The 17,050-nt window shown below is 36.3% G+C and overlaps 1 protein-coding gene across 7 annotated transcripts in view; it reads left to right on the top strand.

The window, feature by feature from the left end:
• NEK1 (NIMA related kinase 1) overlaps nucleotides 1–17,050 on the top strand; it is a 41,363-nt gene that overhangs the window by 10,134 nt on the left and 14,179 nt on the right. For 2 of the 7 annotated variants that reach the window (XM_065694292.1, XM_065694286.1), the window contains exons 10-22: nucleotides 1,169–1,229; nucleotides 2,373–2,530; nucleotides 4,336–4,389; nucleotides 4,626–4,679; nucleotides 4,830–4,877; nucleotides 4,970–5,044; nucleotides 6,899–7,077; nucleotides 7,160–7,291; nucleotides 10,421–10,523; nucleotides 12,585–12,668; nucleotides 13,230–13,313; nucleotides 15,351–15,428; nucleotides 16,492–16,587. In XM_065694292.1, coding sequence (XP_065550364.1) covers nucleotides 1,169–1,229; nucleotides 2,373–2,530; nucleotides 4,336–4,389; nucleotides 4,626–4,679; nucleotides 4,830–4,877; nucleotides 4,970–5,044; nucleotides 6,899–7,077; nucleotides 7,160–7,291; nucleotides 10,421–10,523; nucleotides 12,585–12,668; nucleotides 13,230–13,313; nucleotides 15,351–15,428; nucleotides 16,492–16,587 — 1,206 coding nt within the window. The remainder of the gene's footprint in view (nucleotides 1–1,168; nucleotides 1,230–2,372; nucleotides 2,531–4,335; nucleotides 4,390–4,625; nucleotides 4,680–4,829; nucleotides 4,878–4,969; nucleotides 5,045–6,898; nucleotides 7,078–7,159; nucleotides 7,292–10,420; nucleotides 10,524–12,584; nucleotides 12,669–13,229; nucleotides 13,314–15,350; nucleotides 15,429–16,491; nucleotides 16,588–17,050) is intronic. The other 5 variants (XM_065694299.1, XM_065694318.1, XM_065694309.1 and 2 more) reach the window with 5 other exon arrangements.

Raw genomic sequence — 17,050 nt, 5'->3', positions numbered from 1 at the left:
ACTTTTCTCTATTCTAATGTTAATATACAGCATAAGAAATTGGAGTAATAGTATTCCCAAGAGCTTTTATAGGGATGCTTTAGGTTGAGGAAAGAGTTTTACTATGAACTGTAAAGAAAAATCTTAAATTAGTTAAGTATGTAGACAGAGAAAGAACAAGGAGGAAATGAATGCAAAAGCAGACCTCCCTAAGCATGAAGAATTCTAATGGATTCTAACTCAAAACTAAAGTGATTTCACAAGAAGGCCATATATAGTTGGATCAGTAAGAAATTTCACAGGTCTGCTACATGTTGCAGAAAGCATCAGCTTTGTTTTATTCTAAATCTTCCTCCTTATATTTAGTCATACCACACTTATAATGGTATTATCATTTGCCGTCCTTGTGCGTTTCTCTGCAAAATCACATGTGGCATTCTAGACCTGTCACATTGCATCTCGGTCATCTTTTTTGTGGGTTGTTTGTTATTTTACTGCAGTTTTTCAATACTTCTAATAATGTTTGAGCCTTTTTCATTTCTACTTGAGAAATGAAACTCTTGAGAATGATACTCTTGAGCTATTGTGTTCAGAACTGCCTACAGTATTTGAGATGATGGCCTGTTAATGTTTGGTCTTTGTCTAGACTTAAAGTAAGGCTATTTTCCACACTTTATTATGCTGCTTCAATATGCCCGATAGCATGCCCTATCTGTTGTTCTTAGATATCTCTATAGTCATCTTCATATCTTGAAAAGGATAGAGAAACTTAAAAACTGCAAACATTTTTAGAGGACTTTTTTTTTACACAAGCTAACTGAGAAATTAAACTTTGGCAGCTATACAGAAATCCAAAATGTACTATGCATAAAGCTATGTTGATACATTAACTTTCTTCTAGATTCTTAGCTAGCTCATAAATGAGGTAACCCACCAGCTAGAAGTCAGACTAAATCAGTTTTTCTATTATTTGAGTAAATACACCAAAAATGTTTGAAAACACTGAATCCAGCTTCCTATTCATGTTTGTGATACTAAATTGAATACATAAGGCTGAGTATTCATTTAAATTTAAGATACAGTAAATGCTATTAGATGCTTACTGGGAGTGGCACATTTCTCTGAAAATGTGTTCTTCCTATCTTCAGCCATAAGTACTGTTGGCTAACAACTTCAATTCTTTGTTTAGCTTATTGCAGAAGAATTCAATCACAAAATCTTCCAGAAGTTTGGTCAACATGCTGCACCAGGTAAGTGAGTGTATAAAGTGCTTTTGCTTTCAGCACTGGCAAGACAGTGTATGTGGTTTTGTTTTTCCTCGTGGTTTTGGTGTGTTCTTATACCTGATTCTAGAAGTTTCAGGAAGAAAGAGAGAGAAGCAATTTACCTCCCTCCCTTGAGGAGCTGGATGTATGTAGGGTACAAATGATAACTATGGTCCTGTAATATTTTAGTTGAGCTTTTTCCTCTTGCAGTATGCTGTGCTTCCAGAGTTTAAGGGGACAGTGAAGACTATAAATACACAAAAAAATTATGTCTTGCTATTGAGCATTTTTTTCCACTTAGTAATGAGAAATGGGTGATGAGAAATGCCATTTCCTCTAAAGAGGTGAGAGGTTTTGTTAAAGATTCCTGGATTAAGCCCTGACTTCAGACCAAAGCAGTATAATTTCTGCTACTGGTAGGAAATTAGATAGCGGTTCATTTTGTCAGTATGGTCTTACCTTACTTCATTTTCCTGCGTTAGTTTACCCTACTTTTCCTGGATTTTTTTCCCCTTTTTTATTTCCTCATAATTACTTGAAGCTGTGGCAGGTGCTTTGGTGTCTTTTAATAATGTTTTGTGTTTCACTGCTGTCATTCCGTTCTGTAGTAAGAGAGCCCTGGTAACACGGAATCAAATTCACAATATTGGCATATTTTCAGGAACTCTACAGGGAAAACTTTATCCCTGAAAGCCACTGAAGCTCTTCCAGAACTCATCTTCTGCTGACATTAGTGTTGCAGTCTAGTGTTGTTAGTGGTGGGGAGCCTGTCCCTCCATTCTGTTAGGAAAACTTTTCCCTGTGTCCATGACAACTGTATGTTAGAGCATGGAAGCTGAAATAAACTTCAGTTCTCCAGTTTGAAGTGTTGAGAGTGAAAGGCTCAGGGATTGTGTTTTGCTGTTATCAAGCATGAAATTAAGACAAGCAGTTTTGGACAACTGGGTGTATTGCACTTATGCATCAGCCGATGTGGATGAATTGTTAGCAGTTTGCACGTTTTCCTCAGCTTTGCTGTTCCAAGACCTTGGGAAAGGGAAATATGGTACACTGGCTAGCCTGGATTGCTGTAAAAGAGAGTTGGGGTTTTTTGTTTGTTGTTTTATTTTGGTTTTCTTTTCATTTTAGCTAAAAGGCCAGCTCAGGAACAAATACTGGCTTCAGTTGCACCGGCTCAGAAAATTACCAAACCTGCTGCAAAATACGGAGTGCCTTTAGTGATGAGGAAGCCTTGTGATGTACCTAAAAAGCCTAATGATAAGAAGCCATTGGCTAAATATAGACAGGTAAGAAGCTAAATTACTTAAACTGTTTTGCTCATACCTTATTTAAATGCTATGAAAATATTACGTATTCCTTTTCAAAATGTATTTTATGTGGGGACATGCATCTGGAGAAGAAGTACTAGTAGTTCAAATGCTTGGTTTGCTTTATTACTGAGTTTTTTGTTTGTTGGTTTGGTTTTGTTTAGTTGCTTTTAAGAGAATAATTTTTGTATACTGCTGCCTTAGCTTTGGGTTTTAATTCCACTACTGAATTAGATGTGTTTTGCATGTTTTCATTTCCTTTGTTGGTGTTGACCACTCAAAGAAATGTGGCAAGTCTGTCAGGTATACCAAGGTCATTGGGTAAGAATCTGTATTTTCAAAACATAGAAAAATCTTTTTAGTCATTTTCAGCCAGACAAATTGTGTAATTGGAAGAGGAGTTTCCCAGATGTAATTTAATGAGCTAATGAGAAATAGTCTTCTGTATACCTTCATATTCTTGCAGTAGTTTTCTCTGTGGTACTTATTACATAAAACTCTTCTTTCCTCCTTCTCCCCATGGCACTTTGAGCAACATAATATTAAGATCTCTGTGCATCTGTCGAATTTGACAGGTGGATAGAAAATTTGAGTTATAAATTACCCTTGAGGTTCACAAATTATTGGACGTATAGGGAAAAGCTCATTGATCAGTAAACTTTATTGGCTTGTGATACACAATTTGAAAAAGCAAGAAGGGAACAGAATTCTTGTGTGTGTTTGTGAGACTAAGGTTTTTATGTTTTAAGGCTTGGTTGTGCAACTGTCTCCTAGTCTGCTGCGCTTTGTAATCAATATCACCAGCCAACACTGATCCAGCTTTCAGAGAGACTCAAAGTGGCAGGGTAGAGACTGAGGAAATATCCTCTTGCTGCATCTAAGAAGTCAGTAATGCTGCAATTTTAAGACATAGTGTGTGTGGATGGTACCTAGTGACAAAAGGGATAAGATGCAGGACAGAAATAATGGCTACAGTGTAATAAAAATTTTCTTCTCTTTGCTATTGTTCCAGAGTAGTTTGAGCTTGCAGCTCTCAACTGGCTTTTCAGAGGAGCATGTATGAATCATCTCCTGTATTTAGTGATATTACATTAAATTGTTGTAGTTGAACTATATTGACTTAAGTCTCTAAAGGCTTCTGTCTTCTGAAATATTTAAAGTACTCGTTTGATAGGATTTTAGGTTGCCAGGAGAAAATATTATGAAACTTTCTGTGTTTCTGTGTCAGGAAAAAGAAAAAAAAGAAAAAGGGTTATAATATTAACTATCACTGTTTTGAGAAGATTAGAGTAAGCAGCATGGTTTATTATGTATAGCTGCTTCTTTGTATCAGGTATTCAATAGTGGCTGAATTTTCCTCTTCCATAACTAATGAGAACTTTGATTAGAGTTACCCAAGTGGAAGAGCCTAATGATAATGTAATAAATTTGTTCTTTAAATAAGAGAATCTTAAAATCTAGGGACCTTCAAAGACTTATAATTGCATAAGATTGTCATGCAGAATGGTATTGCTGGAGAAGAAAAATGAAGACAAAACAGCATTAAAAATTACTGTCCTCAGCTTTTGAGGCATAGCTTTTGGTAGAGGATGAGCAAGTACAATAGTGTTTACCTCTATGTCCTAACAGTCCTTTTCATTTAAAACCTCCTGAGTAATTATGTTAAACCCCGTTTTGGACACACTAAGTTGTGGGTTTAAGATGCAACTTTATTTTTTCTGATGACAATTTTTCTTGCATGGTGGCGTCATGCCGTCTAATTTGGAGTTTCACCTTTTATTCAGGCCCTTGCAGTGAAGAAAATGAATCCAGGAGAAGAAAGGAGGAAAATGTTTGAGGTATCATGAAATTATCTGTTAATTTTGAAACTAAGCAAAAGCAAACTCCAGAGCAAGAATGACAAAGTAAAACCTTCAAACCTTTCCTCCTTATCTATCTTTTTAAACATTATGTAACAGTACTTTTCTTAATCTTCATGGAAATATACCAGCAGTTGGAGCACTAACCTGTCTTGATAGAGACTTGACAGATCACGGCTCAGTAATAAATACCAAATTGTATGCTTATTTTTCAGGAACCTTCAAAAAAGAAAAAGTTAGAATTGCCTGAAAAACGCCAGAGAGATCAGGTAGACAAGATTCTTGAGACTTTTTTTTTTTTTCCAGCCGTAGTAATTTTAATGAAATACTTTGTGGTGTGATGTGTTATCTGTTGTGTAAGAATATGGAGTAGTTCAATTTCCCAGTTACTAAAAATGTTTAATCCTTACAAATTGCAGATCAGTTTACTGAAGGCAGATGAAATGAGAAGATCAGAAAAAGAAAGGGTAAAAAATGTTTAAAATGTGTTAATAGTGAAGTTAAATTTTTACCTAGTGATTCCTTGAATTTTGTTTTCCTGTATTGTTTTCTTCTTCAGATGGAACGAATAAACAGAGCCAGGGAACAAGGATGGAGGAATGTGCTTGGTTCAGGTGGAAGTGGTGATGTTAAGGTTGGCAGCAGATGCAGAAATGTGGTGTAGTCTGATCCCCCACCTTTGTTTATCTGGCACGGTCTTCTCTTTTCAGAAAGATCTGCTCTTGGAGGTCAACTCTTGGGTCTGCCCATTATTAATCTGTGAATAATTTAAGAGAAACCGTGTAACAAGATTCTCTTCCCTGGCTTTTTGGAGATAATGTGCAATTTTCATTTCTAATACTTACTAAATTTATGAATCTCTTACCTTTCTGTCAGTAATGGTTTTCATTCACCACTTTGTTTTGTCCACTTCTGCTTTTGCTACTTTTCCTGTGCTGAATCTGTGCATGAACAGCTTTTATCACATCCCGGTTTTTTCTCGAATTCTTCTGTTGAAATCTTTTTCCAGGTTCTCATCTTATGATAATGGGCCTCTTCCCCGGTATTAAAGACCTGCTTCTAAGCATTCTTTGTTATTTAGCAACACAGGTTGTTGGGGGGGTGGGGGTGCGGGGGAGGTATGTTTTCTGAAAGCAGTGAACTCTTTAGCTATTCACTTACTACATAATTTAATCTGATTCCTATGACAGATGACAGTTTCTTTTGTTACCTGTTCATGTATGTCATAGTTTCATGGGAATGTAACTGTTCTGTCTCCTGAAGTTAGTTGAACATAAAGATCTGAGTACTTTCATCAGACAGAGTCAGTGCAGGGATTGCAAGTATCACTGTGTAAATCTGTCTGACAATAGAAAAAGGGCTAAAACACAGCTTTTTGTTCTGGTGGTAGGGAGCCTCACAAAAATAGTTGGCCTTCGCAGGTTTAGCAGGGCTTTTGTAAAAAATCTGAGCAATAGAGTCAACATGAATAGACGTTTTATTTTCTGTTCATTGTACAAGAATATGAAGATTACATTGATGAGGTTTCAGTAGTTGCTTATTAAATATATTTTTTCAAAATAGACATCATCTTTAGTTGTATGCAACACATCACATAATAAAGCATAATTAAAAGCAGACTTAAGTGTACCAGACTTTAAAGACTACCAGGTACTGACTTACTGGAAAAGTCAAAACCTGTCATTTGGTTCCTATGCCATCCTTCTCTTTCTCAGGATAAAACTCTCAGGCACCAATACAAGCTTCCATACAACATAGTAGATGAGCATTGTCACATTTGGCTATACATGTTCCTGAAAACAGTTGTGTTTCTATTACATGTATCAGAGAGAGCTGATGGGTGTTGAGCAATTGAAACTCAGAACGTGAGCTAGATTCCACTCTCAAGTATAATCTGTTCAGAAACTTCTAAGTAGGCAATCGTAAACCTGTCATATCTGCACTCACCTGTTTGAATTTATTTAAAATACTTTAGAACACACTGGAAGGAACACTGACGCTATTGTTCAAACAGATTACATAGATTCACTACCATGGGCTATTTGACCACTGCCTTCATGGGTAAAGGAAACATTTTTATGCATGTGCTGACAACCTTAACCTTATTTTGCCAGTTTCACATTTTCTGCATCCATCCTTGGCTACTACTCTACACAGCTGCTTGCAACATGTTTTTTATTATTTTCACATGAAGATTGTATTAGGAATTCTAATTCTTTGAGCATGACAGATAATGGGCATGAAATATATTAATTCTGGTGATAAAACCAAATTATAGGTTGGTAATGATGGTGATCCTCAGATAAACCTGCACTTAATGCAACTCACCAACCTAAAAGTGTGCTTAACTGTTTCCAACTTTATGGAAAAAATGGGGTTTTGTTACAGAACTTGTTAATATCTTTATTCTGCCGATTAATTAAAAATTGGAAGGGCTTGTTAAAACTAGTATTTGAGATTTCCACCCTCTACCCCTTTTGATTTCCAGGCACCGTATTATGGCGGTGGAGGTGGTGTTGGTCCATCTCCTGTGTCTTCCAGAGGACAGTATGAACACTATCACGCTATTTTTGACCAGCTGCGACAACAACATGAAAACATTAGAGTAGCTGAAGAGAGGGAAGCCAAATTGAGGGCGAGACTACAAGGCCGGGAAGTTTTTGAGAGGTACGGCTGCATTCCATTGGAAGTTGCATGTGATCTGCTTCAGATGAAAGTAATGAAAGTTGCTGTACATATTTATCTACAGAGGAATTCCACCTGGAATACGTCCAGGAGTTCCTAAGGGGCCTGCGGGTCATCACCATTTACCTGATGCTGGTGCAGTTAGGAAAAAAATGAAAAGATTGAAGGAGGTGTCTAAACAAGCCAATGCAAACAGGTTGGACTGTGATAATCCATATGTCCCTATGTGTTAGATTCTTGTTCCGTGTCTTGTTTCATTTAGTAGTCGGACATGTTTCAAAATTACTTTTAGCCATTGGTACTGTGCTGTCTGTTTGTGTGTTAGTCCCCTGCAGACTGCAATTCTTCTAGAACCAATGGAAACCTTGGCTTCCTCAGTAATGGAAAAAGTGGATTACTATAAACTGTAACTAAGCTGGATCTCAGCCAGAATTCTTGGCTTAATGCAGTTGCAGATAACATCATAAGCCTCCTCCTTTGCTTTTTTCATAGTTTCACTTTTTGTGTTACCTGCTAAGATGCTTCCATCTCATGCTAACTGCCTTCTCTACATCTAAGTGTTTGACTGTCTAGGACAGAAGAGTGTCTAGAATGCTCGCGGAATTGCTAGGTACTGCTTATTTATCAGTGGAAAACTCCTCGGAGTTTTCCTCGTTGAGATGCAAATGTTAGAATGGGGTGCAGCTTCCAATTTGGTGATGCTTATTCTCTGCAGTTATTATAAACTGAGTCTTTTATATATAAAAGGGTAGCAAACGAGCATTGGGTTGGTTTTGTTTTGTTTTGTTTTTTAATTATTTCATTCTTTTCAGTAGCTTCTTCAAAATTTCTTTGGCCTTTTCCGGATCTATTAATAATTGCCCAAAGAACTGTGTCTGCACTTGTGATCAGTAAATGGGAAAATATATTTTTTTCTAGAAGCTTAATTCATGAGTATTATTAACTTTCCTAGAGGGACAGATTTTCTCATGTGTTATTTAAACTTCTGAAAATCCAATGATGTATGCTATGTAGGAAGAAATAGATGGAGATAATATTAAGAAAAGGAAGTGGCCAAAGAAAATGTTTATTCTTCTAAACTAATTTTATTCAGTTTTATGTTTTAATATGATATATTTTGCCTTTGTAGATATTTTTCTATTTTAAAATTTATGGCAAAAACACATTTAACACCAGTGTTACAGTTTTGCAAGCTACAAGGTATATTTCGGTTTTTGTAGTCATTTGGGCTGTTGTGAGTTAATTAAAATTCTTCCTGGTAAAACCCAGTCCTGGAAGGTGTATTTTACCAGCTGATGTAAATGCCTGTTTCCAGCCCCCTCTATTTATTCTCAGTGCTTGGCACAAAGTGCCACAGTTTTTTGGGTTTTTTTTTCTTCTATTTATAAACTGGATTACCTTTAGCCTTAAATTGAGGTGCTGTTTCTTAGCATCTAAAATGTGGTATTTGTACTTTGTCATTGTCTAGAAGCCATTTCATTCTTAGGTTAGTAGTAGTTCTCTCCTGCATTTTATTCTTTCAGCCAGAGATGAAATACGAAGATAAGCATTCAGTATGTTTAGCTCACAGAATATAAATAACTGCAACTTTGTTAAGGAGAAGTAATTTAGAGTGTATGTTAAAGAAGTGGAGAAATCCTCAAGTTGCAGTCTTTCTGATCACACTACCACAACTAATGTAGAGATAAGTATATTCAACATCAGCAATCTTAAAAAAAAAAAATGTGTCTCAGACAAAAAATGCAGCCCAGAAGAAATCTACTTGAAATGTTTTAGCGAAATGAGTCACTCAGCTTCAGAGTAGAGAAGACCATTTTCCTAAAATCTAGTTGAAATAAGTTTTTCCTGTGAATTTGGTTTGAGAGAAATAGGTTTGGGTAGTTTTGCTTTGGAAGCACCTCTCCTGAAACTGTAAGCTAAACTTCAGCTATTATGATATGGGTTCAGGCAGATTTCAGTATTCAACAGTTGAGTTCATATGCAGTTAGAGTAAAAATCTTGTGGTGAGTCAAATACAAAGATTATCAAGTGTTTGTTTCTTTACCAGTACCACCACCGGGATCATCTTGCCTTTTTGGAGGAGCTACAATGTTTGTTCTATTGTATCGAAGTAGTTTTATCTCCATCTACCTCTTAATGAATTGAAGCATATGAAAACACTTCATTTCGTTGTTGCTTGGGGAAGTGATGAGGGGAGAGAACAAACAAGATGCCAGGTTATCTAATTAGTGTGCTAATTCATTAATGGATTACTAGCAATAGCTCCTTTTCTTCCAAAACAATTCTTTCTTTAACTCTCAGCCTGATGGGTTATTGCTATCAGTTTATTCCAATTTCTTCCTGCATGTTACTGGACTCCCTCAGTCAAACAGGGCCAGGAGAACTTTGGAAAGGGGATTGCCTCATCATTCTACCATCTGTTACAATATTATACACAATTTCAGTGTTGTTTGTTTGGGGTTTTTTGTTGCTTTTTGTTTTGGTTTTGTTGGGGGTTTTTTTATTTATTTATTTATAAGAAAGCTTTCTCAGAGTTCACTTGTAACTGAATTGTCAGAAACTGCTTCATCTACAGAACAATCCTATGTATGTACTAGGAGACTTGCCAGATGCTCAGTTACAGTAACTTGAACATAGCCTTCTTGTCTATCCAAGCAGGTCCTTGACCTGGGGTGGAACACGTATAAAAAGCCATCTTGTTCTATCTAATTCTAAGGTTGGAAAATTCCTTCACCATATATTTAAAAACAAACAAAAATCCCTCCAAGATCCGCCCCCTACCCCCATCCCCTTACCCCCCCAAGTTGTTGCTGGAACGCTGAGAATACTAGCACTGTACTAATTATTTAAGTGGTAGAAGCCTTTAGTCCAAACATAGGTCAGTCTTGAAAGACTGCTGTAGTATTGATTTTAGTGATTGGTTCATGTGATGAATTCTTGCTCACTGATGAAGGAAGCCTGGAAGAAGTAGTCTTTTTTCATAAATGATGACAATAATGAAACAAGCTAAGACATTTTCAGAAATAATCACACTGAGAATGTGGTTTGGCTTTTGGTTTTGGCTTGATGACCAGGATCTAGAAGGACAACATGATGTTTTGTTGTTTGTCTGTTAAAATTGTTCTTCTAACTTATTTGAGCCCATTTTCCACGATTTTGTGGAAGTCTGGCTTGCATCTTGGCTGATGAAAGGCATTTTTTGAAGATGCCTTACTTATAGAAAGTTACTCTTTTTCTGTGTGTATCCTGGTTAGAATAAATGCGGGTGGGGGTTGAGTCTCCTGTTTCAGAGCCTTTCATCTTGCTATGTGTTGTAATTACTCAGGCATAAAGGATGGATAGCTGCAGATAGAGCAAAGCAAGTTGAAGAATTCTGGCAACGAAAGAGAGAAGCCATGGAAAACAAAGCTCGAGCTGAGGGACATATGGTATGGAATCTGGTCTTCCTATATGTATTACTGTCTCAGCATGCTCTATGAGTCTTTGAAGTAGCATAATAACTATAAAATACTGGCTAAATAGATTCCTTAAGTATTAAAAAAAAAAAAAACTAATGGGAGGTAAGTTTTTTTTCATTGTTACTGATTTTATTAAAATGTTACTGTGCTGTACATTTCTCATTACTGTAAACTTACTAAGAAAGGAAATTACTTTGGTTTTTGCATGTGTCTAACTTGATACTGTGAATTTTAGAAAGTCATTTACTTTTTTTCTGTTCATAGCTTTAAAGTTTTGATTAAAATTAAACTTCATGTATTATTCAGTAGCTTGAACCTAAAATGAATTTTGATTAAACTGATGCATTAGTGTGTTCTACAAAAACACATTCTGTTAATTAAGAAGGTATAAAGACACCCATCTTTATCAAGGTTGATATTTCTAAAACCTTTACTCTTCAGAGACTAGCTAGTGGACAGTGTCACAAAATGTTCTTTCTTCTTATGCTTGCAATTCTAAATTCAGTATTCCTTTAGAGAGTTTGTTTTGCAGAAAAAAATATCTTGGAAATGACTCATTTGCACTAGGACTTTGTGTGGTTTAACTGGGTGTTTTCATAATGTAGAGAGTTCTGCTTTTTGAGTGCTTCTCCACACTGTTCTTATAGAACCCAGTCACAATACCACTGTTAGCTGCTGAAATTAAACTGACAATGCTGGCATTGCAGTGAGATGAGAGCAACCTCAGATGTATAGTAGCATCTTCTGAGTTATATCTGAGTATCAGATCATGATTTACAGCCAGGTCTTTGTTTCAGGGATTATTTCACTTACAGTAAGCAATTCTTAGATGCTTTGATTCACTGCTTTGATGGTGAAGTATTCTGATAGTAGTATAGATGTTGCAAAGAATGAATATTCCACTTCAAAACTGTTTGTTTTTAAAAAAAAAAAACTTCCAACACCAGTAAATTTGAAAAAATAAAGAATTCTTTTAAAGACTGCCTCGTTAGGTGAGGCCTTAGTAGTACCTACTTCCATTTTGTTCTTGACTTTGGTGGCATGAATATAAATGTACAAGATCGATTAATGCAAGATAACTCGTATTCAGGTTAATGTTTCTTGTGTTTCTCCAATATATCCAACTGAGCCCACATGTTTTAGTTTTACCTGGCTGCTGTAATAAAACAGGGAGGTTACTGACCAGTTGTAAAATAAATTCGAGATGTTTGACACGGCTGGTAGCCAGGGTTCCAAATACAGGTACTGTCATTTGCTATTGATAGCAGAAGTTCTTAGCAACTTCATTCTATTTGTGCAGGAAAATGGTTTGACTAGTTGGCAGTAGTTCTCATGTAGGGATGGGCCTATTTCCCAGACAGTGATGATCTGAGAGGAGAAATTAGTAGGAAATTTTCAATTAATATGCAGCTCTTTGTTGTAAAAAGACATGTAAGTCAAATGACTTGCACTGAGTTACCCTGCTTCTGTTGAATATAGTTGCTATCAATTTTAATTATCAAGTGACAGTCTAAAGTTTCACTCAGTAGTTGAGTTAATGATACTTTCAGTCATCTATTCTTGAGACAACTGGTGATTTGCTACTCACTGTAGCTGCGTGGCATTGCAAGGCATGGAGTCTTGGTATTTGAAAACTTTTAATATAGGCAGATGAGTAAAAGTTTACAATCTACAGAAAGAAAATCAGTTCAAAAAACAACCCCAAAAATCTTGCTTCCAGTTTCTTTCTTTTTAAGAGCAGTGATATAAATCTCCATCAGTTTGAAAATACCTAAACCAACTTGAATGCTAAAATGAAGAACCATGAGTTGAACCCAGCAGTGCTAGTTAGCTTTTGTAAAGCTCAGGAACATGCATTAAAAATAAAAAATAAACCCAAATACTTTCTAAAAAGGTGAATATGCAAAATATTGCTTTCCATCTTGTATGATTTGATGGATTTGGTTTCTTATAAGTGAACAGTTATTGGATAAAGCAGATAGTTTTACTGCTCCAGCCACCTTAAATTTGATACCATTAAATGGCAAACAGGGTACACTGCAAAACGTGGCAGATATCTATGGAGGCAGGCCCTTTTCTGCAAGAGGAAGGAAATCCAGAAACAAGGAGGAAGAGGTATGCTTGCCGCATGTTTGCCACTTTGCTCGTGACACAAATAGCACTGTTTTGACCTTGACTGTGCCTAGTTTCCCTGCATGGTTCCATCTGTGTAACAAAATAAAAGGACTTCATAAATCCCTAGGAGATACTTTACCATTGAAGCTCTAGAGTTCAGGTGTGTTTGTGTTGTTGTGTTTTGGGGTTTTTCAGTTTTTTTTGATTCATCAAGTTGTCTACATCAGTCTCTCTCAGAAAGGTTCTTGAATGTGCATACATACATATATGACTTGGTATATCTTAACCCTGTTGGGATAAATATAACCATTCTTGGCCTTCAATGATAGAAAATGAAATTATAGGTTCAAACTGGGAAACATACATTCTAGTTTTCTTTATTTTCATTAGATGAGAGTTTTTCCAGAGATTATTAAATGCTAAGATGGTGAGGGTAATAGTGTGGGATTGGGTTTTTTCCATCCATCTTGTTTTTTTTTGTGGACTTTTATGTATTTTTAAGTTAACCATACTAGGGACAGTTTCAGTGTAATTGAAACTTAATTCCGTTCTTTGCCTTAGGAGTATTTGGCAAGATTAAGACAGATTCGGCTACAAAACTTTAATGAACGTCAACAGATTAGAGCAAAACTTCGTGGAGAAAAGGTTTGTTTGAAAAATAATCTTAAATACTTATGGAAGGTGGCTGTGGGATGTATTATTTCTGAAGGAAAACTTTTCTCATCGGCAGTTTTAGATATATAGACATATATTTTTGACATCTGATTCTGTTCCACACTTCCACCTCTTCTTGCAGAATATGCAAAATCTGTTTGTTATTTCAGTGATGGGGGTACAACTTCAGTGCTTGTAAACTAACTGTTTTAAAACCAAGACAACAGAAGGCTACATCTGAATTTTACACTTAAATTTCTCATCAAACCAGCACATTTATATTTATATGCTTTTAGTTACAGGAACTTCCTTAGAATTCACTTTTTGACAATGCTCATGCAGAACACGTATGAAACAATTCTTTTCATGTATTCTGTAGGTGGTGTTTTGAAGTTGGACACTGCTGGCATGGGCTCAGTTTAATTAATACACTTTTATCAAACCTCACTCTTCTGAAATATGTTCGTAATAAAACCAAAATAATATTTTCACAAAGTACATTCAGAACAAGCACTACTTAAGGTGTCAAATGAATAATCCAGGGCAAACTTGGAAGCAATCTATTTGCTTGTTTAAAAAGGCTTCATTTGAGGGGCAATCTGCATTGTACAGTCCAGAGTTTGTTTCCATCTTTTCATTAACTTGCTATATGATCTTGTACTCCTGTTTGTTCTTCCCCTTCCCATCTGTTTGTCTTAATAGTGTTTGATTTCCTCAAGTTTATATACTTGAGGATATATTTCCTCAAGTTTACCTGTTTATATATTGACAATCTACTTTGTGATTTAAAATAAGAGAAATGTTCCTGCCCTGCTTTCCCCTTGTGCCTTTAAGCACCCATACGTATCTTATGCATAGTAAGTAAACATAGAAGGCAAGAGCATGCCCAGTACTATTCTGTTTCTTTGGATCACTGTCCCAGCTAAACAGAGTTCTGCCTTGCTGTAGGTTCTGGAGGGTTTTTTAATGCTAAAATAATCTGGGGGGTTTGTGTATCACTGACTTTTTCTGTATGTATCTCACTGATGAGATGCAAGAGAGTCCAACTCAATCCCTTGATTGAGGTGCAAAAATTCTTTAGTTTATCAAAGAGGAACCTGTGTCCCTTTAAGTGTAAAAAGAATGATCCAGAGCAAGAGTCACATATGTTTCTACCTGAGAAGATTGTATAAACTTCATAAGATATCCTAGTGGCTAAGTCTGTCATGGGACCAACATGGGCTGTTCTCCTAAATTTTCTCTTAACGAGCGTGAGAAAAATCAAGTTGTTGTGAGTCTATGAAATTACTGTAGAGGCTGTGAAGTTTATCGCTAGTACTGACTCACATAAAATGCTAAGCTGATGCACCATAAACCCATGCTTAATCTTAATTTCCCTCTTAAAGAGGCCTTCTAAATAGTTTTTATTTTAAATAAAAGGTCTGCACAAGCTGGTCTCGAGCAATAAAAACTCCTATCAGAACCTCTGTGTAGCTCTGTCGGTCTGTCCTGTAAGTAGGAATGTGCAGAAGCCATGGAAAAGGAGTAAGAGAGACTGAAAACAGATTTCAGAGGTAGATCTTACATAGTCTTATTTATTACCATATTCCTCCCTCACCCATGCCACCTTCTTTGGAGCACATATAGTGGAAGAAGCTGGAATTCCAAAGCATTAAACTTTCTTGTACACCTTATCTGCAGGGCATGCAACAGTAATGAGGGGTGGCAGGTGAGAGCCCAGCATTGTTAGGTCGTTTCCTTTGCAACATTAGGCACATTACTTTATTCCTGGCTTGTAAAAGCTTCATATCTTTTAAAACCAGCACCCCAACCCACACCCCATCAGAACTAACCAAGTAAGTTAAAAACTCCCACAATTCTCAGACGAAGTTCTGTCCAAGTAGACATTCCATTTGGGTGAGGAGTTACCTCGTGAAATCATGGCCTGTGTTTGTCAAAGTCAGTCTAAATGATCTAAGTAGACGCTTAATCACTCAGCTTTTAAACACAGGAATCGGTGATAATTCTCTGAGGTCTCTTACTTTGTAGAATGAAGCTGCCAGCTCTGATGGACAAGAGTCAAGCGAGGAAGCAGAACTGAAACGCAAAAAGATAGAAGTACAGAAGGTACTTGTGGGGTGGGAGGAGGTAGAACTTGCTGTTTTGAAGTTTGTTTTGTAGCTCATGAAGTTTCTTACATTTTATTTTGCTATGAGCAGTATTGTAGTTTGTTCATACATCTGCACAAGAGGCTTTTATTTTAGCTGTATTGAGGTAACAACTCTATTTTTATCAGTAATTTTACAATATGTTGTGATATAGTATAGCAAGTTTACGGATTTTTCCCTTAAGCTTAAGGAATAAATCTCTGCCTTTATCTACAGGTTAGCTTCAGTCCTAAAGGCAATTTCGTATGGCTTTTATGGCGTTTTGATACTGAAAGGCAAAGTAAAATGTACCTTAAATAACAACTGTATTTGATTTAAAAGAATCAAGGAAGGCAAAACTGCTAACATGTGCTGGCATGGGCTACATGTGGTTTGGAACGAGAGCTGTATACCCCTGTGGTGAAGTACATTTAAAGCAAAGGTGTTTCACAGAAATTCTATGTTTGATTGGAACTTTGTTTCCTGTGGTGTTCTTACATCAGTAACTATCTCTACCATACAATCCATAGCAAGTATTAAATCTGTTCTATGATTAATTTTTTTCCAGCCCATCATCTTTAAAGTGCGATGTAAAAACCAGCTAACCTTATGCCTAACCTTAAAACTAGAGGTGAAAAGGCAACTGAAGCTTTTTGTGTTTATATTAAGTTTGTGAAGTTTAAACTGAATATGTAATATTTTGTAATTTGGCTTCAAAACAACTTTTATGTAGAGGTTCTAATTTTACATTACCCTTTTTAAGATTAGTATGTATACTAAAAGTATAACCATGCAAATCAGGAACTGTAAGTAAATTTTCAGGAGCTGCCATTATCTTCAACATAGAAGATCAGTTGTTAAACTTGTGTGGTGAGTTCAGTTGTCGGTGGAGTCCTCCCTTCACAATCTCTGCAGTAATAAGTGAGAGAAAGTAAGGTGAAGTAATCCAAGACTGTGTCTCCTTTTGGAATGTTCCATGGAATGGGGTACTAATGCTCTTTATGATTTCAAGTTGGTCAGTTTTGCTTGTTTGTTTATTATAGGCCCAAACAAAAGCTCGAGCTGCAGTTCTGAAAGAACAGTTAGAGCGGAAGAAAAAGGAAGCATATGAAAGAGAGAGAAGAGCCTGGGAAGAACATGTAAGAAAATAAATCTGTTATGCACAGTCTAAGTATGTAGTGCCATATCTTCGTATAACTAAAATCCTATCCTGTGGCTTTTTCAGGCTTACATAATTGTGTTTTTCTTCTGAAACTGAGGAGAACATTTGTCAATCAGAATTCCCCCATTAGAAGCCTAATCTTAAGTATACTTGAATGAAGAATTTGGTTCAAGAATTTAAGAACATCAAACCTAAGAATCATTAGGATCACCTTAAATATTTTATTAATGATCTGTAGGTTAGCAAAGTGTACTCCATCATATGATCATAGAATCAACCAGATTGGAAAAGACCTTTTAAGATCATCAAGTCCAACTGTTACCCCAGGACTGCCAAGTCCACCATTAAACCATATCATTAAGGGCCTCATTTACACATTTTTTTGAACACTTCAGGAATGGTAATCATACCACTTCCCTGGGCAGCATGTTCCAGTACTT

This window comes from Lathamus discolor, chromosome 1 (genome assembly GCF_037157495.1).
Source record: "Lathamus discolor isolate bLatDis1 chromosome 1, bLatDis1.hap1, whole genome shotgun sequence".
NCBI lineage: Eukaryota > Metazoa > Chordata > Aves > Psittaciformes > Psittacidae > Lathamus > Lathamus discolor.
The sequence above is the reverse complement of the archived record's forward strand: the minus strand, read 5'-3'. Positions and strand labels throughout refer to the sequence as shown.